Raw genomic sequence first — 25,506 nt, 5'->3', positions numbered from 1 at the left:
CTTTCGGTGACGAGGTAGATAATTTTAATGAGACTGCGTGCTGGTGTGACCTCTTAGCAAAAAAGTTAGGCCTCCCGGAACAACATGCTCTACCACTGAGGTGTGGTCCTGTCCTATCTCTGCTCAATGTAGCGACGATCCCTGAAGCAAGAGCATCTTCAATTTCACTCACCTTAATTGCAAAAAAGCTCCTTCTCTAAGCTTGGGTTTTGAAGATATGAAGCATGTTAGAAAAAAATGTGCTACAAGTGGCTACTCTGATATTAGACTAAAGTATTCAAAATATTTCTACCATGTGAGTGAGTACATGAGTAAGCAATATCTAGCTATGTATTACAAGTAAATTGCTATTATTTTCACTTTCAGTAATTTATTATCTTTTATAGACTCATATGCTGAAAAAGCAGCAAACTAGACTTGTTGTTCTCAAGTCCACTGTTTCACAAACGTAACAATTTTTGGATGCCATCAAGATGCTAGAGTTGCTTTACACACACATAGACGAGACACTTGCTGGCTGTATAACTGGCCAGTAAGCAAGACAAACACTATTCTAATATTGAACATGTAACATGATATTTAATCCGATACAGGATTTTTAAGACTGATATTGATACTGATATTTGGTGATTTAAATTTCCAATATTTTACAAATCAGCTGAGGTTTTCTTTCAGATACATGAAATATAACTGATGTTATGGAAATCTGCTTATGTGTAGTTGTTTATTTAGTTGGATCAGCTTGTTGTGTTTGTGACGTTCCAACACGTCGCAGGGAAGTTGCAGAATGCCCTTTAGTATACAAAAGATGTAACACTCATTACATGGTTGAACGGTGTACCTACCAACTCTTCTTTACTCTTTAAATTTTAATTTATTGGATGCTGTAAATGCAGATATGGACAGATCAACAAATAGCTATTATAAGCCAAGAGTATTAGTCTGCCGATAAAACAGTCCAGCTCTAATGGTTCATAGGGCATAAATAATAGCGAACCCATCGCAAGCATCTTTTAGAAATTCGTCTTTTGGAAAAGGAGTTCTTGGATTTGGTCATTGTGTGCTTCTGTAGGTATTTGCCAACAGAGAGCCTATGGGGAGACGGGTTTTCAGCCTATGCAAAAATGCTCCCATGCATCCAACAACCCAACAGTGCAGAGCTCAGCTATGCGTAGGTTGAATGCTGATTGGCTGACAAGTGGGCTGGAACAGGGAAAGGAGCCACAGGCTTCTCACAGGAGTTCACCAGGAATGGGAGAAGCATAACCAAACATCCAACATCTGCTCGGGTTCACTTCAGCTCTTTGTATGTAATAACTTGTGTGCATTAGTATGTTATAACTAATCTGCATCTGGCTAAAGGACCATCAGCAACCTAACTGAGAGCCCACAGATCATTTGTACCAGATACTTTGGACACTGCCTTCATCTCACAACAAAAATGTTTTCTGCAGGGCTGTCCGTGGCACCCTACAGTCTGCTAGTGCAGAATCATGTTCAAGCCATGAAGCTAAAGGACACTGTAAAGTGTAAAGTGCCAAACATATTTAAGGCAGAGCAAAATTCTTTTGAGAATATCTTTAATTCTGTGGTGGCTGAGTCATAAAGAGTAAAAATACATGTGGCTAGCTTAATTTGAAACTACCCATATACGGCAACTGTCAGTCAAAACATGAACTCTCACAGTTAACCTGCACAGTCAGGACACAACTTCAAACCTTCAAAACTTCAAACCCTGTTTGTTGGTATGATACTGTTGCTGACATCAGTTTCGCTGAACGCAAAAAGAGACTTCTGCAGCAGTCCCAGCCCAGCCGAGGAGCAGATTGCTGAGCTTTGTAGGGCAAATAAAAAGTTTGTATCCACAGCTGTTTAACATAACGATGCCAAGAGTCTCTGAACCTCCTCATTATGCAGGGGAAACCTGACATATGGCAGTATTCTCTGTGGGCATTCACAAGGACAGGACAGTGCAGATGGGGTGCAGAGGACACTTGCTGGTTCCTAACTAACACCTCTCCAGATCACATTTCCACCAATCTTAATTAATGTGTAAGAAGCGGAGAGCATGAGAATCATCCTGATGTTACCGTTTTATCACAAAGGTTTCAAAGACACGCACACAAACCCACATTGACATGTATGTTTACACAACTGCACACATGCCCACATGCACTCAGGAACTGGAATCACATGAGAAAGTCATCCAACCTTCTGAGCCCATGATGAAGTGGTGAACATCCGGCCCTGTGGACATGCGAGGTCCCTGACAACTCTTTTCAATCACACCTCGTGGGGTAACCATCTTTATGTGGACAACCTATTCAGTGGGAACACAGCAATAAAGCAGCTTTAGAACCAAACAACAGCTGCCCAAACTTCAAGACGTTCAGATATTTCATAACTGATTCTATGACTTATGAGGGTGAAGTCCACAAAACCTAAGGTAATCATTTTCTTTCTAATTACTATATATTGACATTGCTTTGTGTACTCACCAGGTCCTCAATGTTGCCATAGATGTTCTTCTTCATACCTGATGCTCTGGTTGCTACCCAGCCCCCCAGGGAGCTGAACTCCATGGAGTCAGGCTCATGTCCTGTACAGTAGCCGCTCTCATTAAGCTGCAATAAAATGGAAAAATATTTAAAAAAAACATGTTTGTTTTTAACTTAAAAGGGAGCCAGAAATGTGTGGTAAACAATGATGCTGTAAACCCACGAGAATGTTTTAATAACAAGTGAAGAGAATGCGCAAGCAAAGGGAAAATATAATTGCACCTCTGCCGCTGCATGTCACTGCTCTAGTTATACCGCAATGTAAAAACGGCGGTTTTATGGCATTGGTGGTTTTATAATGGCCCAAAATAAACCAAGTGGAAAGACTGAATAAATAATGCACTGATCTCCCTCTTTCGTCTGACGACAGCTCTGCTGTCATGTGTAAAATAATGCCTGTAAACTTGACACGTCCAGCACACACAAGCCTTTGTTAGTAAAACTAAAATAATAGTAAGTTTTACATGTTTATTTAAGTGTATGAGTTATACAGGCAAGACTGCTTACACATTCCTCTTCCACAAAGAAAAAAAAGAAAAAGAAAAAAAAAACACACTGTATGGCTTTGTTCCTTGCCATGCAGTAATAACAATGTACTTCTGAGAAAAACTATTCATCAGATTCACTATCCCTAAGGCTTTGAGGAGAATGTGTAGGTCATTGGGAGCCCACACATTCTCCTTAAGGCAGACGTAGCACTGAAAGATTGCATCTTTAGGCGGAACATTCAACAGTAATAATAATTAAGATCTTAAAGTACAACAACAATGCTCCCCAGAAGCACAAGGGTAAAGTCAAGCCTTGTTTTATCACAGCATTCCTCTGGAAGGCAGTTTATAATGCAGACCCATCTGCTCTATGAAATCGGCCCAGTCTAAATGCAGAGGTGGAGTCTGCTTTAAATGCAGCTCACGCATTCCTCTACATCAAACGCCTGCTCCTTCTCCATTTTTCTGAATTAGCTTGATGGTGCCATCTGCTCATGACCACCGTCTCAGACTCTAATCTCTCCCCTTCAGCGCTCTGCTCCTACTGCAAACTCCTTCCTGCACCCTGTTAGATCTACTGAGCAAAGAGTACCAAGGTGAATGAGCACAGACAGCCTCCTAGGGAACAGGCGCACAGCTTGATTGTTGGCACAACATTTTACATTAATGTAAGCTCTTTCGGTGAATTAAAATGGATGGGCGAGCAGTACTTACCAATCTCTCTAGATCCTGACCGACAATGCCAGCTTCCACATGGGCAGTTAAATTTTTCTCGTCAATCCACAGAATGCGGTTCTGTGACAAAAAAACAACATGTCTGAGGACGTCATAAACATAAATTTTATATTTCACAGAGTTTTTGGGGAGAAATATGTTTGTTTGTTTTTTACAGCAGTTTCCTTTGTGTACAACTGTTGCTTTCAAACAGATATTGTTTATCACCATGTCTGTCATCTGAGCTCTGCCTACATCTGTTATGTTGACTTAAAATATCTCAGACTCAGACATAAACATTGCACTCAAGAGCAGGCTGTGGAGACAGTCTCTTCACAGTTTGCTTACAACACGGTATGTTTTTCATCAAAACGTCTGAGGACGAATACGTGCAGACAAGGATGGGAGACAACTGTCAGTTTCCTGAAGGCTTAGCCCTACCTATAGGAGATCATAAATTAGTCACCAGAGGTAATAAACTTTACGTTCCTACTACATTGCTCCTTTCATGTGGTTCAGCTGGAGCCACCTGACCTCTGATCCCCGACACAGAACGCTGGTCACTGATGTCAGTGGCAGCAAACTCAATGAGTGGTGAGCTAGGAGCTTGTAGACAGCTTGTATATCACCTCTGGGTGACCATGGATCAAAGGGCTTTACTGTACAGTGACAATTTTCACCACTTTATATTGTATCCGATAAAAGATTATTATGTTTATGGGGACATGTTTGGGATTCTATTAAGATTAATGGCTGGTGCATCACTTGGGTTGTGTCCCTATCCACACAACTAATTTACCAATTCTAACTCTGGCTGCACTCGTGTTACTGAAAAAAATGGGGTATATGGGAAAAAGGAACACTGGAAACACTCAGTCTCATAATGCAATAGCTTGTAGCACACACTAACAGTTTCCACTATTACTTAGCTCTTATCAGCTGATAAAAAGAAGGAATTCCTGAGCTCAAATAACGTACATGTACTATTACTACAATCCTGTTTTGCCAAAAACACAATTTTACTTGACACATTTTTTTAGTAATCCAAACCTGAAGAGATATCAACAATAGACACAGAAAGCTATACAGAAAAGATTACAACAAGTTAAATATTAATCTGAATATCCATTTCAGCTTACGGCCTGGTGTCTATGAATACTGATCCAGCCTGACTCTCTCTCAGTCTCTTTTCAGATTATTCTTCTAACTTTAAAGATCAGATAGATTGATTTTAGTTTTTCTTGTCCTTAATGCTGATCGCGCAGGTGTTTACGTACCATCTGTGAGGTATCCAACGAGACAATGGAACGAGTTTCCTCTGGGGGGCACTCGAGGGCACTAGAGACACTAGTCCCTCCTAAGAGATAATAAAAACCACTGTTACAATAAAACTCGAGTCATTTTGACACGTTACAGGAGGAAAAGCGCCATCTGAATAGCTCATCCTTGAGGTGCAATATATAATGTTTTCTTATGGCATGTCTGCACACTTCAGGATTTCACTGCAGTAATGAATGACTGACTTTTATTGATATGATTGTCACGAACCTGTTCGCAAACCGCAGTAAAACTAACAATACGTAAGATTAATTTCTCCCATATTATTAGCATGACATTGTTTAGTAGTGACTGACAGAAGAAAACAAACAAAAAAAAGTTACAATCATTTCCTATGGTTGTAACCACCACAATTAGTGCAGTGTCCCCTGCACTAATTTTAACAGCAGCATCTATAACATAGATAATAAAGCTTTCACTGAGCCCTCACCCACCCACATAAAAAAAATAACTGATGGATGAAATTACACTATATGTTACAAGTTGTGAAATGCAAATAAACTAGAGCCCTATATAAATTTTACATAAAAGCTAATTATGTAGATTAACGCCTTTGATTTCATAGCTCACCTCCATATGGTATCAAACAAACGTTGTGTTTGCATGCCAGCTCCACAATTTTCACTACATCATTGTGACAGTCTGCAAAAAGCACAGAAGATTGTTTTGTTTTTTTGAAACATAATTCTTTTACCATCTGCTACAATGCTCATATATTAAATATTCATAAAATAATATTTTGAAAAAAGCATGCATACACTGGAAAGGGGAAAAAATTCATGGCACATAACACTATCTGCGTACCACTGACAACGTAAAAATGTATATTTCGTGAACCATTAGAGCAGGGGGGGCCAGCAGAGAGACAGGGCATCCTGTGATTTGCCTGGGGCTTTCCTCAGGCTCAGTCAAACTGCATGAAGCTACACTCTCTTGGGTGGGACATGCTAGATCAATACAGATGTATTTTAACCAATCAGAGCCCATATACATTCACACTGGGGCAGTGAGTGAGTGGGATGAACAGCAATACCAAAGTACATGGATGTTCTTGACTGGCCTCGAGAGCTTTTAAGAGGCAGTGAGAAATGCTTACATTCTATTGCATTTGGACATCCAATTAAACACATAGCGTAGGCCAAAGGATTACAGCTCCACAAACTAAACATCCACTTAAAATTCACTTGGAGAGGCTACCGAGGAATGGCAATTATAGGTCAAAACATCTACTGCACATTTAGTAGATCAGAGTGCATTTGCACGGTTGGAAAAGTTAAAACTTGGTGCCACTGTGGATGAGAATGTGCCTACAGTTGCCTGGTGATTTGCCTCCCATTTGGGAGGCTGCTAATCAAGTTTCAACCATCAGTCAACACTCATTTGCATGATAAAATAGTGCTAGCCATAACAAGAGAAAACCAATCTCAGAATCATAATTCATGGGTGTACTGTGCAGGGCCAGACTGTGGAGTATTGGGTGTCAACCGTCCTCCCCCTGACGCTTCTTATTAAGCTTCCACTCATACATATTAATATCCCTGCCGCTGCAGAGATTAACCCTTTAAATCACCTAAGCCAGTAGGAGGGATCAGTTATGCTATGTGGGAGGAGAAAAGCAGACAGATAGAGGAAAGAAATTATATATACACATGTTTAAGAGTGACAGCATAGCTTCTGAACTCACTTGGCCATACCACCAAATCTGGAACACGGCCGATTTTCCCCTCTCTCAAAGCAAAGATCTCGTGTAAACAATGGCCTGGAAAAAAAATGTAAAAATGAAATTACATCACCATTTTTTAAATATTTTCATAACAAATGAAAAAAAATGTTGCAAATTAAATTACAATTCACAGACATTAAAAGACTTTTTCCTGCCTTACCATGTGAGCGAAAAACCCGGTCTTCAGCGTCATGAGAGAAGGGAATACCTGTGGACTTTAGCTCCTTCAAGAAGGCCTCGTTTAGAGTGGGAGGCTGGACAACACTGCTATTCAGAATTGGCTTAAACAAAACAAACCACAGTGGTTATGGCTTCTGCATAATGCCATTCATCGAAGTCGCAACAAATAAACAGGAGCTGTTACTCACTGCTGCTGGAGTTTTGTGCTGCAGATTGGCACCGAACGTGCTTTCCATCCACTCTCTGAGGCCGGGGATGATCATACCGCTCAGTCTATACCTGGATTGTGAAAAAGAGGGAAGAAAGTTTGAATTACCAATTAAAAATAATCAACCAAGTCTCATGTATTAGCTTTACTGCAGCAGAAGTGAAGCTCTGAAACTGAAAATATCTGCATGCTTGACTGGGCAAATTCATTTGGAGAACCAGACCTGTGGCTAATAAGAATACAGTATGAGATCTGAGTCCAGTGAGGTTATTAGACAAGCAGAGCAGCAGTGACAGTGCTGTTATTGCGATTTCCTTTACCATCACTTTTATAATTGTGCCGGTGTCACAGATTGGGCCCATCCGGGGACTATGGTGTACCTTTGTCTAAGGACGATAAAATATATGCTGTATTTAAGTGAGGAAAAAAAACCCTCATGCAGCAAGCGAGCCAAGGAGGACAACATCACCCTTGCTTCAGCTGATATACAACACCCAGATAGGTTTTTTTGTCGGTAGGGCACGGAAAGTCCTGAGGGCTTTGTGGTAAGTGCTTACACAGGAGGAAACAATTTGCTTGATAATACGTGCTCGTACATACTGTGCCAGTTCTCTGTTTTGATTGTCTGACAAGCACAGCTACCTCTCTAAGAGCTGTCCTGATGATTACGAAAACAAGACCCACCTACACCTTTGCTCTTGTCGTGGCAGGCATGGATAAAGGACTGAGTAACAGTTTGCTTCTGGGAATCTGCAGCAATTAAAAGTAAATCTTTTCCTCCACCTACGTTCTGCATTTACCATCAGACACATATAACTGCCAGCATAATATTCATCTTATCTTTTTAAGAAATTGGTGAGTAGTTTCTGTTAAGCACCTGAGTGCTGAAAATCACAACCAGTGACCTTCTCAGATGACAATGAACAGTTTAAATGCCAACCACTAGGTGGCAGTAGCACCACATTGTTGTGAGCACACAGCAAGCACAGAGACAGCGACTGATTTTCAAAGGCTGGTTTCAAGTAGTGGGCTGTAAAAAAAAGATCAATGCAAAGCTGCAGCCTCAAGTTACACAAACAGAATGAATGCTAAAGCTCAACACAGTGGCTAACACTAGATTAGAGGGAGTGGATGAGACCAAGTACTGACTGATTTTTCACCAGCAGATAAGAATAAGCTTTACCTAAGAGTGCTGGGTGCTTTCTCATACTTTACCTTTTTCCAGTAAATTCTGCTTGGCCTTTCTTGTTGTACAGGAATTTTGAATCGCTGTATCCCCAGCCATTCCATTTCATAATCTCCTGTCTGTGAAAAAAATGAATGTAGGTACAAGTTAAGACTCGGGCACATTATCACTCAAAGTTACAATAGAAAATGTGGGGATTTATTCCTGGGTGTGGTGCCATGGTTAATTTGCCATCCCAGTCCCTCTGGGCTGGATACTGGCTCAGCATCCTTCCTGAAAATCTCATGATGTTATCTGAAAAGCCAGACATATAGAATATCCCTTAATCTTATTAAGCCATTCCCAGCTTTTCCATTAACCTGAGGTGGCTATGAAGTGGCAAATTTACAAAATGGGAGGCTGCAGACAGGCACACCCACAGGCACATGCTTTGCCCACAGGTTAGCAAACACATGGCTCTTTTAGTATTGCAAAGGCAACACATTCAAACAACTTGTCCATCCACAGAAGACGTGAGCCTACAGTCCTTGAGCTCCATTTAATACATTAGATATTTTACATTTATGGCACCAATCAGACATTTTTCAACAGCTACTTTTAACACTCCTCAGCTTTTTAGGATTAGACTTAAATGTGTGTGCTGAACTTCCAGGCTACACTTAAGAATAATGGCACGTAGACACCAACTACGCGTTGTGTTTTTCACTGTACAAACAGGAACCAAGTTGGGAACTAGCCAACAGATACTACGTGGCTGTGCTTGCTTTGCAAAGATGTAAATTTCAACAACTGTCACTATTCTGTTACTGTTCTGAGATATTAAAATACAAATGCTGGCTTTACAGCCTTGTGACTGTACTCTACAAAGCTGGTGTGCTGTGCTTCTTAAAGAAAGACAGCTGCACAAGCATGTACAGATCAATAATAACTCATGGGTCACTTGGGATGGCATGCTACTGTTGGCATAAAAGCCATTATTAAGATTAACACATGCCAAAATGGAGTTTTCTCTAAATTACGAGCAGGAGTGACACACTAAGTCATACTTTAATGAATCCTCACCACCACTGACAGAGTGTAATAGCTGCTGTACATGCTAAATAAAACTGTATCCATAACTGGGCATTGTGTTTGGCAGTAAGCCAGTAAGTACAGACTACCAACTTTCATAGTACAAGTACCAAAAAACAGAAACTCTCTTTTAGGTTATTAGTAAGCCATGATTCTCAAATTGTGGGGCAGGGCTGCTGGGTGGACATGGACATGTGGAAGTAAGGCAAATGAAAATAAGAGAATATACAGTTAAGTAATGAGAGAAAATAAGTGCTATTATGCTTTTACAGCATACATTCTTTTTTTTTTAACAATTGATAAAAATTCTTGAGTGGCTGCATGAGCTTCCTTTGATTTCAAAAGTTTGAGAACCACTGGTTTAAAGAGAAAGCGCATAAGGTCTTGATAAGCTGCACTCCTGTCTGTGTGCACCCCGACTCTGTCTCCACACAACATCTGTTACATGCCTGTCCATCCTGGAAGCTGTACTTCTAAAAGTTCCTTCTTTTATCCTCCCTTAAAGATTTTTTCCAAGTGTTTCTTCCTAATCAAAACCTGGTCTAAAGATAGATGATGCCATATGTTGTACAGATAGAGAAGCAAATCCGTGTAAACATTTCTGATCCATAAAAAGTAAAGTTGCCTTAAAATGATGCAATCTAGTAAATGTGATAGTCGTAGTGAATGAGCCATGCTTTGACTGAAAAATGCCTTTCACAAGTAAAAGCCGTTTGCTTAACCCGTTTCCTGCATGACTTCTGCTCTTCATACTACTTTCTAGTACCTGGCAAACAAAGCCCAAAGGCGTGACAGAAATCAACTTCTCTCTCACGGAAAGATTACTACATGTGTGATGACACAACATGTTGTCAACTGCCGCTTTAGGACTGGGGAGAACACACAACCTGTACATCAAGATTCTTGCTTAAACATGCTTTTTAAAACAGAAGCTAAAATGCTACTCATCACACACAAAGGCCTGAATGAACAGGATATAATCACATCTTTTATATCCATCTTACATTTCCTTTTTGATAAAAGTGGATCAGGATCAGGTGACCCTAACAACCCCACCAGTTATGCTGGTATGTGCTCAGGCTGCTGGACCCCTGCCACGACACATTAAGTACCTTTCCCTACGCTCCTCTTTCGCTTTCATTTTCCATTCATTTATAGGTTACGATTAGATGCCATCAACAGTCTTGTGCAAAAATCCCCTTATTTCTTTATATTTTGCATCCAAAGAGCCACACCTTCATTTTTTTTTTTTTTTTTTTTTTTTTTTTAATTTAAGTGATTTTAAGCAATAGTTCTGAAGACTTTCTAAAAGTTTTTCTTTGGGTATTGGCTGTTTTTCACTCATTTTCAGCCCAGTCCTTGTACCTGAGCATATTCAGAGGAATCTTTTTCTGTTTGTTAATCCACTTAAGACTGGGGGAGGGAGGAAAAAAATGATACCGCATGTAATTGGTTGGCCCGATTCAAAGACCGATTTAATCTTTTGGCAACATTTACGGTTTTACTGTTGGTATCCTTGACAATCTTATTTTGTAACAAAAAAGTGAGATAACGTTATCTCACTGGATAAAACTGACCTATGAATCATTTAAGGATAAAAAGGTGCCTAACTCAACTAAGCTAACAATCAATTTTGAAATTCTATCATTAGAAACTTTTTATAATAACAAAAATAAGCATACTAATAATAAATTGTATTTATATAGGTCCTTAAAAAATAAAAAACTTACCAAAAAACTTACTAGCAGCCTTACACAAAAACGCATAATTATTTAAAAAATTAAATTCTATTTTTGCAGCAACACAGTGATTCCCAACCAACTATTACACAAAAACTTGGCACCTAACCTTAAAAAGTAAACTAGAGGAAAAGGTTGAGGACAAAAAAAGATATCTTTAGCAGATAAACATATACAAAAGTCATGTCCTTGAGAAACAGGGAAAAAAATCCAGAAAGGACCTAGCACAGGACCTGAAGGATGTACCTGGCCCTTCAGTTCATCCATCTATTGTTCACTGAAGCCTCATTTGAAAGGGTCTCAGCGGAGGTGTAGCTGTCAAGAAGCCATTCTTAAAGAAGGGAAAGTGTGAGAAAAGACTGAGGTTTGCCAAAATATACCAGAACTGGGCTCAAAATCAAGGGCAACAGGTCTTAGTGAGTTATGGGTACAAATCTGAAGTTTTTGGTTAAAATTGTTATCAAAAGTACAGAGAAGGTCAGGAGAGGTGTATAACAGTATACAGCTATCTGTAAAGCATGGTTGAGATTCTGTCATGTTTTGGAACTACATTTAAGGCAGTGGCGTTGTCAAAATTGATACAATTATAGATGCTGAAAAGTACCATCAGATTTCTATCTAACAAGAAATACCATCTGGAAAGCATCTGACTGACAACAACTTTATTTTTCAGCTTGATAATCATTCTAAACACACTGCCAAAGCAGTAAAAGCATACCTTATATATCTGGATGGAAAAAATACACAATGGAAAACTATCAGGAATGGATTGGGCTTCCCAGAGAACAACATTACTGAAGCAGTATGGGACCATCTTGATAGAAAATAGATGATGGCTAAATAAACGGTAGCCATCATCCAAAAAAAAAAAAAAAAATCTATAAATTTCCTTCAAGAAGCCTGAAGAACTATTCCAAAAGACTACTTAAAGAAATTACAAGAAATGCTAAATAAGAGAGGTTAAGCTATGTTGAAGAATAAAGGTTCCAAATATTAACTTTCAAGCTTGTTAGAAATGTACTGTTTTTGACTGTATTTGCATGTATGTTTGTACATGTTTCGATAAATTCCTTTACCAATTTCGTATTTGCCTAGTAAAATATAAAAAAGGGGGGTGATGCAAAACGTTTTCACAATACCATATCTGCCACAGTTTGTACTTCATCATCTTTAAGCACCTCTGGCTCTCGAACTGTATGTTTCCAGTCTATTGGGACTAAGCAACCTTCCAAGTGTTTCTTGTATTACGTGTTTGATATCTCGCTTTGGTTTCTTCTCACCACAAGGAAATTCTTTCCCCAGTCTTACCAAGTACTTGCTGATAAGAGAGTCCCTGGGGCTTCTATCTGTAATGCGGTAGTGTCTTTAACTTACAACATAAGTTGCCTCACTCTAAATGAGACACTAACAGGACTGAATGAAAGAAGTGTAGTTATACCAGTGAAATAAAAATTATCTTACACCATATAAGTAGTTTCGTGTCACATTGTCAATTGATTCTTTGACTTACAAGTTTGACAGATGGATACTGACTGTGTGACTGCTTTTGCTTTGCATTTCCTCAACTATCAAACTATCACAAGTATAGAAGACATAATATTTAGGTGCATTATCACAGTGTCATATCGGCCTGAACGGGATACGCATCACAAGGCCAGATGTACATACTTTTGCTGATTGTGTTAGCTGCTGTTATAGATGTCAGTGCTCTGGTGGGGGTTCCTCAAAAGGAACTAGGCTGCTAATAGGTTGAAAGTCAGACCACCACTTGTCCTGACCAATCAGAGCAACGGAGGAGACAGAAGTTTCTCTGTCTCCTCTGACTGTTGTTGCACTTTAGCTACAGGCTACTTTACTATTTTACCTAAGATGTCTTCTCACAAGAGACAAAATTTTGGTGAACCTGCTAACGGGTCAACTCCAAAAAGGAGAACCGCTTATCAACCCCATTAAATCGGACAGCTCAGTAACAGTTAATGAATGTCAAATCGGATTAATCAAACACTAAGGACCTCACTGAAAGGAAACATAGTTACATAACAAATAAAAGAGTGTACTTCGAGAGTGGATGAGAGTTACAGCTGGCAAACTTTGAGAAAGTCGACTTCTTCAATACTCCTACAGTTAGCCGCACCCACCCCTTAGCAAATGAATGGCTGCTCTGTAGCCTAGAAACGTTAGCTATGAAGCTAACCAAACTCCGCTTCAGCTACGTCTCTAACAGATATTTATGTCTAGTGGGGAGACAGCAACCAGCCTACCGCTGCACGCCACCCAAATGCCTCATGTTTAGCTGGTAATGCACTTAAGTTTGACTTAAAAAGTACCCAAAGCCCCCCTCGTCCACCGCTCCATCACAGCCTCGTACCTCCTCCTCGGCACAGTCCTCCGCTCGCTGGAGACATCTAGCTTGTCTCCCTGGGCTTTGCACTCCGCGGCTAGGATGCCCGAGTTACCCTCCACCGGTCTCTGTAAATGCCCGGCAATTACACTCAGTCTTTGCTGTGCAATGCGTTGCCTGTCAGAGCTATCGCTGCCGCTGCTGTTGGACGCCATGCTGCTTCCGTGTTTGTACAGGGAGGGAGCAGATCCGCGAGCTCCTGTCAGAGGTCAGAGCAGGGAAAGTGTGGCACATTCAATGCCTGTAGGAAATAACAAACCCCCACACGCGAGTGTTAAATGTAATGTTAGGATTTTAAAGCATACAATATAAAATAAATGTTGTTATTTTGGGTACATTAAATTGTTATCAGACACTGGGCTAGTTTATACCTGAAAACGGTAAGTCGATTAAGAAAAGCATAGGTCAGAGCATTATTTAAGGTTATTCTGAAGATATTTAAACTTGGACAGGTTCTAGCTTCTCAATTTAAGCATTTTGCGTTTTTAAAGATGTTTTAGACGTTTAGACGTTTATCTTTTGGAACATAGATTAACATAGATTAAGGATTTTCCGCATCTTAGGACCCAAGAAAAGAAAACTGTTCACGGTTGTAGGTGATCGGGATTGTACTTGTGCCTACAATCTCCATAAGTTTCATACTATAAATAAGTGAATGACAATATTTTATGTATTTATTTTATTAATCAACCTTTAAACGAACTGTTGACATCAGTGCAATGCTCCCATTTCATTCTGAAAGGAGTTAACGAGAAGCGTTTGAATGCACCATTTAACGCGTTTCCCAGCATGCATTGCAACATTAGCATAGACTGTAAAGGGCTGGTTGCATATGTTCCACTTACTGCTGAGACATCTTTTATATGGCTTAGCCCAGTATACAGTCTGTGCCTAAGAGAGTAAATGCAATTAGTAAATTATATAAAACAACGGTAACCCTTCTGTTTGGAATATTAAAGAGTTTATCGGATTTATAAAGAATCACTTATACCCTACATTAAACACCATTTTGACACAAATGCATGAAAGTGAACAGTGGAAACATACAATTCAGCAAGCCTGTAAGTTAAGTATCAGAATTTTTTAATTGTCTCATTTTTAGCCAGATATATGTAGGACGAATCCAAATTTAAAAATGTAAACTAATCCTAGAACATCTGTAATGATTTACCTTTACTACAGCTGCATCGTCACCTGGTCAAAATTGCTTATGTGTGCACTTTTTTTTGATGTGGTTGTAAAAACAGAGTAACTTGAAACAGTCAACACTGTTTACCTTTCTGCTTCACCTCCACTCAGTCACCTGACCAGCGTGACTACCACTTCCATATGGTCCACATGGCTGCTTTTAAAGTAATGATTTGACACAAAACGACAGCAAATACACCACAAGCAACATTATTGTGAAGTACAATTCAATCAGGATTAAAGTACTGAAGGAAAGAGACTGTAAAAAAATGGATTAAAATAGAAACTTTATTTTAGACAACATTTGCCAACAGAAACAATGAGACATTCTGTAAACTAAAATGTCCAGATGTTTGAGGTTTTATTTCCAAAAGGTTAAAGTATTAACTTCCAAAACAAAGTTCTGTAATGCACTGACTGCGGGCAGTTAGAGTCTAAGTGTATCACAGAACTTTATTTGGAAAGCCACAGTGCCACCTCATAGGTTTGTCCTTGTGTGGAACCTTATCCTCCTCATGACTGGGTGCTCCTTCAACCTGCAGCAAGGCACAAAAGCAAGGGAAAACAAGACAGCCATGTTGTATTATCTTTTTTAAAATTTTCACTATACTGACTCCACTAAAAAAATATAACAGAAAACAGCTCAAAAAGGCAGAGCTAAGATCTAAATGTGTTAAGGACGGGCCTGAAGAAAGGCGAGCTGTTTGGTGGTTCCTCCCTAGAGTCACACAGGTATATAGCAGGCCAGGTGGTGTCTTTTTACACGCTGCTAGCAATACAGAAATGATTAAAGACCTAAATAATATTTGGGTGTGTGCAAAAGTTGATCCTGCAGTACACCCTCCTCAAAAATGGTTCTTGAGTGTATTTACTTACCTCTTTAGTCTTGCCCATCTGGTTGCTTGCAAAGGTTACATTTTAAGTCTACGCTGGCTGGCATATTTTAAGTTTTACAGTCTTGCTGCTACCTTTTTGAAAGGATTACTTCACTTCAAGTACCACAGGGCATAAATGACTCTACCTGTTGAGCTTTAACAACTTTCTGAATTAAACAGGCCCTTGAGAATAACCCATTTACTAAAGAGTGATATGATAGCAATGAGGAAAGTTCAGAAGGCCAGCTGAGCTCCAGGAGTATTGAGTTCTAACAGTTTGAATGTAGTTGGAAACTTGGCACTTCATCAGCAACCAAATGACAGCAACTTCAGAAGTGCAGAAATAACGTTCAAAATCAACACTGCAACGTGTCAACCGGAATCTTAACGATTATTTCTTTAAGAAGTACGATTTTAAAGGCAAAGTGAGCTTTGCAAGTCATACTGTACCTGATATAGGTAGACACAAGGGACCAGCTGCAATCCAACACGAGGGGAAAACAGTCTAGATCATAAAATGCAAAAGATGAAAGCGGACTGAGGACTTTGCACGCCACGGATAGATTCACATTGCAAACGCCTGTTTTCACTGCAGTTGATGTCCATCGGCGGACTTGCAGCGCTCTAATCGTAAGGTGGCCGCCGCCGCTTTTACCTTTTCTTCCCCCAGTGCTGTGCAGTTCACTATATGCAGCTGGAAGAATGTCGACGTGGAGCTGCCAAACGTGAACGCGTATTCAGGAGCGCGCACGAGAGGCAAAAATAGGCTTTTTTAGTGTAATTTCACGCAGTGGCACAGCGAGCTGCACTTTAGTGCGAGACTCCTCACAGATGGGTGCTACAACCGGGAACAAGTCGGTCTTATTACACGGGCATATCTGAAAAGCCACTTAATGGCACCTCGGTTTCGAATTCTTACTAACGCCGAGGTTTCAGAATGATTCAAATGTGATTAAGAATGAGGGTTTTTCTTTGGGTTATCCTCCTCTTAATTTTCTTAAATGGGCGAATCTCAGATCGACTGCTACAACGTTTATTACATACCTGTGCTCTCCACCAGTGTGGAGAGAAGATTTATATCCTTTAGCCTACTTAGGAAGTGGAAAAGTAATAATAAATCATAACCCACATTCCAATTTTTGGAAAGGTCCGAGGAATTACCAACAACATTTAGCTGAATGAAAAGTAGTGCTTATGGAAAATGTCCTCTTTCATACTCTTAACTTGTTAATGGATATAATTTGCTGTTAAAATAGCATTTTAATGTTCTAGTTTGTCAAGGTGGATCAATGTTTCATGTTGTTATTAATGTTAATAATCTACAGCACATGTGGTGAAAGAAATTATTAGACTGTACCTTAATAAAACGCTGCTATAAAACACAGCAATATGACCCAGAGTGATCCAATATCCTTATGGTTTAGGATATTATACTATTACTACTATTGATTAACTATCTATCTATCTATCTATCTATCTATCTATCTATCTATCTATCTATCTATCTATCTATCTATCTATCTATCTATCTATCTATCTATCTATCTATCTATCTATCTATCTATCTATCGTAGAAGTACTAAATAGCATAAAATGCTTAAAAACTACTGCAATATATACTATAATATGGTAATTGCCCAGTAAATGGAGTAAAAACCTGCATATTTCCTTACAAAATGTACTGAAATGTGCAGTATTTCGGTAAGCTTAGCAACTTTTGGCTAAATAATAACAATATTAATATAACCTATGCAACTTTTCTACACTCTACAGTAACTTCATATATGTACCAGTTCTGAAGAATAGCCTTTACTGCATTATAATAGTTAAAATTTTAATATATTTTTCTTCACTACATAAAACAAACATATATATCGATAATGGAAAGGAGTTACAGATCTGCAAATCTTTGAGATTCCCTACTTAGACGTTTTAGATCATTACGTCAGTTTTGTTTAATTTTATGAGAAATAGTGTAACAGGGAATAATTTAGCTTGTAGCACATTTAGTTAACCCACTGTAATGATTCATTACTTGACAGATGAAGATTTTCCAATTAGAACACCCAGTGAATTATGGCAGAGTCTGACTCCCACACCCTCAACCTCCTCCCAAAAGATGTTAGTAATAGTTCCACCCATTTGAACTAGTATCTCTTATGCGCCTACCTCCCTTCCAAAAACAAACAGACAAATAAACAAACAAACAAAACCTAACAGAGGTCATTCTGCACTGAGGCTTTTAACACATATTGGTATTTTGCCGCGAACAGGTCTGAGCTTCAAAGTAAAACTTTAAATGCAGGACTGTAACTTTAAACTGGGTGTTCTGTTTCTCTCTTTATGATTCTGTGATGGTCTACCCAGCTGCACAAGGAACATCAGGGCCCCAGGGTCTCCAGCTCCACGCCGGTCACGGTCACCAGCAGGGGGAGGTATGCACCAAACAAAGTCTGGTCATGTCCGTGACGGAGTTAAAATAGAAGGTACACATCATATATATTTCTTTTATGAGCTGGCTTATATAACGCTGACTATAAACGAAGGTATTACATGTTGCAATTTACGTATTGGTTAAAGTATCATAAAACCTTTAACTTTCACATAAATATATTGTGTAATTTTTTTTGCGTGGCAACTATTGTGTTAAATGGACTCCATGCGCATGCACACACAGTCCTTATCGCCAGCCCTCATAGGCCACCGCGAGGGGGACGATCCCGGTGGGGAGGGCCATCATTTCCGTAATGCTCATTAGGTTTGGAGGAAGCAGCACTTCTCGCCGCTCAGCTCCCGTGACGGACTATATCGCCTCCAGACCGCTCGCCATTTTTATATCCAATTTTAAGGAATAACACACAAATTTTTCAGTCATAAGGAGTTTTTTTTTTTTCAAAACCTCACGACAGAGCTCCATAATGATGGAAATGGAGGTGATGCATTCCGGTCAACAGGTAAATAGAGTATTTCTCAAAAGTGATCGCTAGAAAAGAGTAGACAAACTATCTGACATTGACTGTCAACTTCCTTTTTTAATGCGGGCTATTAGAGAGATAGACTTTATTTAAACTTTTATTTATCAGTTATCATAAATTACAGCTAAATTACAGTACTAGTGTATTTACGCCGGTGTTACAGACGTTATAGCGTTAAAAGTGTGAGGTAGACTACGCCGACAGGCTGTCTTAGAGTTAGACATGTTAACTCTCTTTCAGTTCTGCAAGTCATCCACTAGTGACGCTTTTCCTGGACAGGAAAAAAGTCCCCATTAACAGAACAGGTTCAGATATTAGTGTTGTGATCAATTGCCCAAATAAAATAACAGGTTCTTTTATCCTGGCAAGTTAGACAAACAGAACCTGGACTCTGTTGAAGCTTTTGCCGTAACTGTGTCATCATCTCCCCCTGTCCACCCCGCCCTCCTCCTCAAAGCATGTGATCCCATATCTGATAGCTTTTATAACCACCATGAATGATTTCTTTTACTGCTGCCTATGTCTTTGCTGCGTGTTTTACAGAGTTAATAAAAAAGGACCAACTATTAGACTAGACCTGTTTTCCTAGCTGTTTTATACAGTGAATGAAAACATTGAACTTGGTTGAACTTTATTTTTTCCTGTGACATGGCCTCGGATCTTCAGTGTTTCGCTAAGCTTGTCATAGGTAAGGGTCAGTGGAAGTACAGAGTTGACTGATGAGGGCCCAAATGGCTGTGCAGCTGTGTTTCATCATCCACAGTTGAGATTGGATGTCCACTGAATGGTGTTGAGGAAAGGCATGATACAACAGCAGGTTCTGGTCCCTCTTTTGGGCCCTGGGGTTTAACCGTAAATAAGTAAATGAACAACCAACACTAAAGGCTTGTTGTTAGGTTTAATATGTATCTCTGGTAACTGTCGTTCTGAAGGCTCTGTGTGTGAAAGCTTCTTTGACTGGTATACACTTGTTGTCTGGCATCAAGGTGCAGGAAGTAGTTTTCTCAGCCTTTTTTTCCCCTCTTGTTCTGGTGCCAGTCCATGTCTTCTGACAGGTGATAGTGACACCATTACTTAAGCACGCCCACACTCACAGAGCCCAGTTGTCATTAATACAGAATGTGCTGTTTATAAAGCTGCATTATAACAACAGGCTAATTTAACAACCACACTGAAATCACTGACTGACAACAGGCTGTTTTTTGGCCTTGCGGTGGTTGTTTTTTCTAAAGGACTGGTGTGACTTGTCTGATGAGCTTATTAGGTGTGACCAACAGACAAGAGTGTTTTTTTCTTTTTTCTTTCTTTTCTTCTTTTTTTGTTTGTTAGAAAACATCAGCAACCTCAAGAAGTGAGTTTAGACATCCCACACAGACATTTTAAGGGACTTCCTCATTCCTGTACAAACCATAATGTCTAGTTGTGTGCTCACCTTCCAACCAGCGAGCAGCCTTAGTAATGTGTAATCCTTTAGTGGTCATACCTCTGATGCAACACAGAGGCAAAGAGGGTTAGTGGGTTCTTTTTTTTTTCTTCAGCACCACAGCTGTAGTCAGGAAAATGGTGTCAACAATGACTTAAAGTATTTATAGATGCCCATATGCCATTATTATTAGTTTGCGGAGGCTTGTGACTCATCCTGTTTTTATTAAAAAACAACAAAAAAACAAGTGAAGAAAACATTATCTGACAGGGTTTTTCTAAACAATTCCACATCCTCCTTATTGTACATTGTTCTGCTTTGTTCTTTATTCTCCCTCAGTTCCCTCTTGGTTTCCTCTAGGCTCTCTCTTTTTTTTTTTGTATTATAAACCCAAGCTCATAAGTAATGTTTACACCCAAATCTGAGGAACAAACAAGTCACATGCTCAGAGTTTTTTTTTGTGTAAACCAGTATCGCGGGTTTATGTAACATCCTTGGGCCTTGTGAAACACTTTCCTTCTGTAAATAAATTCTGCTAAAAGCCCAGAGAAGGGGCCAGCATAATTTATCTTCAGACATTCTTGTTTAAAAAGGCAAATAACAATCAGCAGCTTAGGGGAAATCTACAGGAAATGGTACTAAAATGTCATCACATGCTCTGCCTAATGTGTAAATATATGTAGGACAAGACTATTGTTGTGCTCAGATAATTTAGTAGTACTTGTAATAGTTCACTTAAATACCTAGTGAGGGTGAAATTGAGGAAATAAGCATTTTAATTTCACTCAGTATGACATCTATGACCTCATAATATGATTAGGTACAAAGGTAGGTTGTAACCGCAGACCTTTCTGAAACCTTACGCTGTAGCCTTTGCCGTAACCTGAGCGCCTTCAAAGAAATGTAGCTATAGGTTGCCATCAATACAGCCGTTGCCATATACACCCAGGTATAAATGCAACACCATTATAGATTTACCGCATAATCATAAGTGACGAATTACAGTGCCAGTTTTACTATTCTTTGTTTATATGTTTATATGTTCTTCACCAACCATAATACTGTATACTTAAACCACCTAAACACATACATTTAATGGCCACATTTTCTAAATGGTGTAATATGTGTGAACTTACTTGAATCTGAACTTCAAGTACTAGCTAAAAAACGATCCCTGACTGTGTGCGAGTCTGAATACGACAAACAAATTCACACTTCTGCGTAACTGGATAAGCTGTGACTACTTCCCTTCACTGGAAAAAGTATCAAATGAGGATATGTGTCTTTTGCTGGTGTGTGGTGACAACAGAGGAAGGAGAGAAATGCGTCCATTATTCATGCAGTTTCTGTCCCTTGACATTAGTGCCTGTGTTGTTGTCGGTGATCAGATACTGAGGGACAGGGTGTGGCAGGTGCAACAGTCACGCTTTGCAGCAGGGACGTTCTGTTTTGCTCCGATGCTCAGAACACTCCTATGCAGGACAGCATGGCTGCTTGCAACTCTGTTAACCGATCTGCGGCTGTCTTTTTAGGACATGGACCTGATTGACATACTGTGGAAGCAAGACATTGATCTTGGTGCCAGGCGTGAAGTGTTTGACTCCAACCACCGTCAGAAAGAGCATGAGCTCCAGAGGCAGCGGGAGCTGGAGGAGGAGAAGAAGCTGCATTTGCTCCGGGAGCAGGAGAAGGCCCTGCTGGCACAGCTACAGCTAGACGAGGAGACGGGAGAGTACATACCTCGAGCCCCGCTGCAGCCTGCCGTCACACCTCTAGAGGTTACACAGGTACATACATGCTCCATCATTACTCATGTCAAAGGTAGACCACTCCCACCTCATTTTATAGGCTCTGACTGTGTTGTAGCTAGGTTACCACCTCATCCTGTGTAAATGCAGCAGCACAGGTTGGACTTGAGTTTTGCATCAGTGCTCTGCAGGGACCTGAGCACTATAAATACACAATCATGTGCTGCTGTTAAAACATGTCGTGCCAAAAAGCTGGTAGATGCTAGATGGTAAAAAGTAACACAAAGTATTTTAACTTCTGTTGCAGAATGCCGGTTTCACAGAAACCAATGACGCCATGTCATTCGATGAATGTTTGCAGCTCCTGGCAGAGACGTTTCCTGTAGAAGAAACTGAGGTAAGAACATTGAGCAGAAATTAACAGAAATGAGCCGCCTGATTGTTGGGCATCGCTTTTAGCTGTATAAAAAATGTCATATCTGTTTTGTCTCCTAGAACACTTCAGTTTGTCTGGACACACCTGCTGTCTCAGCAGCCATCGGCAGCAACATGATGATGTCCACCGAACAACCAGCTCCATCACCTGCCACCCTCTCCCCAGGACAGCTGCCACCACCAGCACCACAGGGAATGTCCCCGGATTTGGAGGAGGCCTGGATGGAGATTTTGTCCCTCCCCGAGCTGCAGGTATGACACAGAGATTCTACGAACTCAGCGACATGGCAGTTCGTGTGGTGGAACAAATACAAAAAGAAAAAAAAAATGGATAAATGGCAGGAGCTTGGCATTAGAGGACAAACACTTGTTGTTTGCTTTAGGAATCCAGTGCACACTGCTTATTCCACTCCGATTAACTTTCATCATTTAGACATTTTAAAGCATCAGAGGCATGGTTGCTCAAGGTCTTATGCAATTCATTTGATTAATAGCCATTAACATTTTTGCGCAGAGCCAAAAGATCGCTTGCTCAGATGAGGTGTGTCTTCAAACCTTTGCTTAGTAGCAGAAAGGTGAAGTCATTTTCATTAGCTGCTTTATCAGCTCGGCTTCAAGGCACCTCATATTTGCATTAGCTGGTGGGTGGAGCATTGCACCATTAGTTGCCCTGACCTTTGACTGAGTGGACTGGGCTGCGGTTGTAATCATAAAATAGAATTGGCAGGATTAATCTGGTTAGTTGGTGATGACACTAAAAGTGTAGAAAGGAAAGCTGAGTGGAATTGTGCTCAAACTTGTGAAAGCTGCTTCATGAAGATAAGGTATTCTGTTTACAGCAGTAGGAAGTTCCAACATTTCAACAACTGGATAGTTTTGTTAATCACAGTAGGCCATCTTGTGCTAAAACCAGCTCTACCGGCATTCAGTGGAGCACCAGTGAGCTGGAACAACTGAACAGCTCAGTGGTCCAGACTTCGTTAACTGAAACCCTGTTTAGTGACGATAACAGATTAAGAATAAGAAATTGAATAGAGCAAAATCTTAGGTTTCAATATTTGAACAATGAAACCACTTAATAAAAGTCATTCAGTTTTGAATGTGTAATAAGTCTTTTTTTGTAGGCTTTTTAAATATCCTAGCACACATAAATGTAGAGAAATTTTTTAAACTGTACTTTAAGATGACTGCTTTTATTTTAAAATTGTAATGTTTTTTTGTAGGAATGCCTCAACATGCAAATGGAGGACACACTGGAGACCACAACCTATCCCCTTCATAACAGCCCTGAAATACAGAATCCAAACTACTCTTTTTACCCCATTACAGATGAGAAAGCAAACAGTTTAACTGTTGGTCCCGCAGAGTTTATGAACACTTTCGACAGCTCCAATCCCAGCATGGCTCCAGCTGATGGTCTCAGCCCGATGACAGCGAAAACCCCTCAATTAAATGCCAATTTAGGCGCAGAAAGTTTCTGTAACATATTTTATCAAAACACTATATTGGAAGAGAGCAGTGGTCAGCACAGGCTTGAAGGAAATGAAAGTGCTGCTGTGTCCGATGTCCCGAACGAGGCCCCCTTCACTCCCATGGATTTGTACAGCCTCTCACCCGGAGATGCCTTTGACAGAAACAAGCAAAATCTAATAACAGAACAGCCAGACTCAGATTCGGGGATCTCTACAAATGCAAGTCCTGCAAAATCTGCATATGGAAGCGAGTCCTTTAGATGCAGCGACTCGGACATGGAGGAGATGGACCAGAACCCTGGCAGCCCAGAGTCTGACTACTCTGAGATGTTTTCATTAAATTTCCAACCAGATGATGCACAAGCAGCAATTTCTGTATCCACACCATCTAAGCAACCAAATGAGCAGGAGAAGAATCACAAACATAAGGTGGACCCAGGAGAAGAGAGCGGCCACAAGAACGCCCCCTTCACCAAAGATAAACCGAAGAAACGCTCTGATGTGCGGCTCTCCAGAGACGAACAGAGGGCCAAGGCGCTCAAAATCCCCTTTACCGTCGACATGATTATCAACCTCCCCGTTGATGATTTTAATGAGATGATGTCAAAACACCAACTGAATGAGGCCCAGCTCGCCCTGGTCCGCGACATACGCCGCCGCGGAAAGAACAAGGTGGCAGCCCAGAACTGCCGTAAACGCAAGATGGAGAACATAGTGGGTCTGGAGAGTGAGCTGGACTCGCTGAAGGAAGAAAAAGAGCGCCTAATGAGTGAGAAGAGCAAGAACATGACAGACCTGAAGGAAATGAAGTGGCAGCTCAACAACTTGTACCTGGAGGTCTTTGGCATGTTGAGAGATGAGAAGGGAAATTCCTACTCCCCATCAGAGTACTCCCTTCAGCAGTCAACAGATGGCAGCGTCTTTCTCGTTCCCCGCATTAAAAAGACTTTTAAAAGTGACAACAGACACTGATCTCCTTTGTAATATGGTACTTCATTATTATAGTATACTATGCAATAACTTTGTAGTTGCTCAGCTTTAAGCGTTAATAGCTCAGCAGAACTATTGTATAGTTTTTGCTTCTCTTGAATGTTCTACTATTTTTTTATATTTTACTTCTTTTGTACTCCGACACCTTCACAGATTCTTTAACCAATAGTTTGTAAATATAAGCACTTGCTGAGATTGATTAAAGAGAAGTTATTGTGTTTGTACATATATATTGTATATATATTATATTTCTGTATGCTAATGATTATTTCAATCAGTTACTTATTTTATAACTTTATCCTTATGATTTGCTCCCCTTTTTTATTCTGATTTCTGTGCTTTGAAATAAACTATTCATATAGCTACTTAGCCTCCTGCTGACTGAAAACAGAATATTGCGTGCTATGCGGCAGCCACAGCCCACAACAGATTGGTGCCAGATGGATATGTAGTTTTAAGATACTATTGCATAACCTACCACATGTTCAAGACAGTTCCTGACATGAATGCTTTGCTAAAGTGCTTACAGCGCAGCAAATGAATAGAATTTTGTAAAGACACAAAGACGTCACTGGATTGAAATGCTTTCACAATCTGCTCAACTTGTATAGGAGCGAGCTTGTTTGTACAGTAACCCAAATCTTTTTATTCTATTAAGACTCCTGGTAAAAGAACTCACACCCACGGCATTCTTTATGATGTGCTACAAAGGGCACAATTGTCAAGGTACAGTCGAGTATGCTCAGCGCTAACCATGAATGACAAGTCCATAATACTCCAACGGGAAAGTGCAT

At 40.1% G+C, this 25,506-nt stretch overlaps 2 protein-coding genes and 1 long non-coding RNA gene across 3 annotated transcripts in view; 1 reads left to right on the top strand and 2 right to left on the bottom strand.

The window, feature by feature from the left end:
* Positions 1-13,826, bottom strand: part of agps (alkylglycerone phosphate synthase) — a 28,874-nt gene extending 15,048 nt beyond the window's left edge. The window contains exons 1-10 of the mRNA XM_031743170.2: positions 13,574-13,826; positions 8,425-8,514; positions 7,190-7,280; positions 6,982-7,102; positions 6,783-6,857; positions 5,669-5,740; positions 5,038-5,117; positions 3,761-3,841; positions 2,499-2,624; positions 2,212-2,320 (exon numbers count right to left, since the gene is read on the bottom strand). Of these exons, the coding sequence (XP_031599030.1) occupies positions 2,212-2,320; positions 2,499-2,624; positions 3,761-3,841; positions 5,038-5,117; positions 5,669-5,740; positions 6,783-6,857; positions 6,982-7,102; positions 7,190-7,280; positions 8,425-8,514; positions 13,574-13,761 (1,033 nt within the window). The 5' untranslated portion in view covers positions 13,762-13,826. The remainder of the gene's footprint in view (positions 1-2,211; positions 2,321-2,498; positions 2,625-3,760; positions 3,842-5,037; positions 5,118-5,668; positions 5,741-6,782; positions 6,858-6,981; positions 7,103-7,189; positions 7,281-8,424; positions 8,515-13,573) is intronic.
* Positions 13,827-15,064: 1,238 nt separating this feature from the next.
* On the bottom strand, positions 15,065-16,330 carry LOC120433704. Its single transcript, XR_005608708.1, has 2 exons — positions 16,120-16,330; positions 15,065-15,330 (listed from the first exon to the last, which is right to left on the bottom strand). It is a non-coding gene; the product is annotated as an uncharacterized LOC120433704 (long non-coding RNA).
* Positions 16,331-18,426: 2,096 nt separating this feature from the next.
* Positions 18,427-25,077, top strand: nfe2l2a (nuclear factor, erythroid 2-like 2a). Its single transcript, XM_031743127.2, has 5 exons — positions 18,427-18,623; positions 21,600-21,854; positions 22,123-22,212; positions 22,311-22,502; positions 23,474-25,077. Exons 1-5 carry the CDS (start codon positions 18,588-18,590, stop codon positions 24,692-24,694), a joined length of 1,794 nt encoding a protein of 597 aa, XP_031598987.1. The 5' UTR covers positions 18,427-18,587; the 3' UTR covers positions 24,695-25,077.
* The last annotated feature ends 429 nt before the right edge of the window (positions 25,078-25,506 follow it).

Source organism: Oreochromis aureus, linkage group 16 (assembly GCF_013358895.1).
Source record: "Oreochromis aureus strain Israel breed Guangdong linkage group 16, ZZ_aureus, whole genome shotgun sequence".
Lineage (NCBI taxonomy): Eukaryota > Metazoa > Chordata > Actinopteri > Cichliformes > Cichlidae > Oreochromis > Oreochromis aureus.
Note: the sequence above shows the minus strand (reverse complement) of the source record. Positions and strands in the feature narration are given on the sequence as shown.

What these genes read in the sequence shown, in the direction of transcription:
- nfe2l2a (XM_031743127.2), top strand. Translation starts at nt 18,588, where the DNA reads ATGATGGAAATGGAGGTGATGCATTCCGGTCAACAG. An exon ending in TTCCTGTAGAAGAAACTGAG is followed by an intron (nt 22,213 to 22,310) that starts GTAAGAACATTG and finishes TTTGTCTCCTAG; the next exon opens with AACACTTCAGTTTGTCTGGA. An exon ending in TGTCCCTCCCCGAGCTGCAG is followed by an intron (nt 22,503 to 23,473) that starts GTATGACACAGA and finishes GTTTTTTTGTAG; the next exon opens with GAATGCCTCAACATGCAAAT.